The sequence below is a fragment of the Trichinella spiralis genome (genome assembly GCF_000181795.1).
Source record: "Trichinella spiralis strain ISS 195 chromosome Unknown Scfld2368, whole genome shotgun sequence".
NCBI classification, from domain to species: Eukaryota; Metazoa; Nematoda; class Enoplea; order Trichinellida; family Trichinellidae; genus Trichinella; species Trichinella spiralis.
Genome location: NW_003529307.1, coordinates 4,100 through 5,930, shown reverse-complemented (window position 1 = coordinate 5,930; position 1,831 = coordinate 4,100). Strand labels below are relative to the sequence as shown.

Genomic DNA, 1,831 nt, shown 5'->3' with positions numbered 1-1,831 from the left:
AACAGTAGAAGTTAAATCCTCGGAGGGGGCGTGGTTCACATTAATGAGGGGAAATAGATAAATATTCGAGGAGGTGGCTTCATTTTCGCCGAAGACCACCAGCTACAGGTAAATCTCACCATTGAATGAATGAATGGTTAATTCAATAACAGCTTGAAAATAAATCTTTTCGCTGAAATTCACAATAATTGATTAAACTTTCTCTTTTTTCATTTTAATCCTTATATAATAATAATAATAATAATAATTTTCAATTTGATAAATTTCTTTTCACAAATTACATCATGTGTTCTTCAACTTTTGAAACATCTTCTTCCTTCACATTCAATTAGCACTGGCTAAATTAATAAAAAAATAAATACTGTTCTAATCAATGTATAGTACAACAATTTTCTTTTATTATTAAAATAAACTTAATTTAAACTGAATCTCTTCACTTCACTCGATATCTGTACTGTTTATTTTGCCTTTTTTTTAAATGTTTCTCACCAACTGAAATACATGAAATGCAATAAACAAAATATGTACAAATGAAATTAACGATTGTTTATAATTGCTTTATGCAAAAAATTTCAACGGCAAACACTGCCAACCATCGCTATTTCTGCAATACAAATACAAGAAATCACAAACACAATTAAAAGTTAGTAGTGGACAAATAAAAGCAGAAAAAAACAAATAATAAATAAAGGAATACTTTAACGAGCAGAGCAAAGGATTCAATGGCGGATTTTATACGCGTCGTTATCGCTAATTAAAGCACCCTGCTCTAATTTCATTTGAAAATATCTTTTCACAATATCTACCGTGAGCATTTCTTTTTGGCGAACCAAAATTTTCAACATCAAATATGCCCGATCTGGAGTGAGCGATTCAAATCTTTGAAACCAACCTCGCATTGTCGGCCAATATTCCTAAAATTTCAAATTCGAAATAATTAAAAACAACAACAACAACAACAACAAAAGAAAAAATTTTAATTAAATTATTCTGATAAGCAATTAAATTTCCACTAATCGAAACGAATGCTTTCAATGAGCGTTTATTGATTCAATTTACATGAAAAGTGAAAAGTAACCTTTTCTACAAAGAGAGGCAAAACAATTTCATTTAATAAGCTAATAATTCAATATACAAAAAAGCATACACTTCCTCGTTTTAATAAGCTAAAATGCAATAGTATACGTAATGGGGAAATTTTAAATTTCCTCGCCAAATTTATGTTACAATACAATACAATACAATACAATACAAAAAAAGAAAAGATAGTTACTTACTTCAAGACTTAAGATGTATTCATTGATGGCGTCTTCTCCATCCTCTTCTGATATTGCGAATTCGTCTTCAATTCCAATTTCTTCACAAGGACGTCTGCCGATGCAAGCCTGAGAAACCCAATTAGAACTTGGACGAAGATACCAATTTGCATTTTTTTTCGACCCCAACACACCGGCTTGAAACCAAAAATTCAAACTGCGTTCAATTTCCTTGTACGGCGCTTTCAATTTTTCGCACAATTCAGCAATCGATATTTCAACTGAAAAATATTTTTCACAAATCATTAATTACAATTATTAATAATATTCACTTCAAATCAACAAACAAACAAACAAACAAACATCGACAAGATTATATAGATGATGATGCAATGATTATGATAATTATTACTATTATTAGCAAACTGCAAGATGATGCACGCGCAACATGGCTCAACTATGTACTGCATTTCACGTCCGTTCAGACGCATCTGCAAATGTACTGGAACCCAAATTTGGTATCAATGCAAAATTTCGACTTCGCTTCCACTGATTGAAATAATCCGGAAAATTTT

At 30.7% G+C, this 1,831-nt stretch overlaps 1 protein-coding gene across 1 annotated transcript; it reads right to left on the bottom strand.

Moving 5' to 3' along the window:
- Positions 1 to 558: 558 nt before the first annotated feature.
- Positions 559 to 1,747, bottom strand: Tsp_12461 (hypothetical protein). The gene is made up of 4 exons (XM_003368510.1): positions 1,669 to 1,747; positions 1,278 to 1,537; positions 739 to 914; positions 559 to 604 (listed from the first exon to the last, which is right to left on the bottom strand). The coding sequence occupies exons 1-4, from the start codon at positions 1,745 to 1,747 to the stop codon at positions 559 to 561; spliced, it is 561 nt and encodes a 186-aa protein (XP_003368558.1).
- Between the last annotated feature and the right edge of the window lie 84 nt (positions 1,748 to 1,831).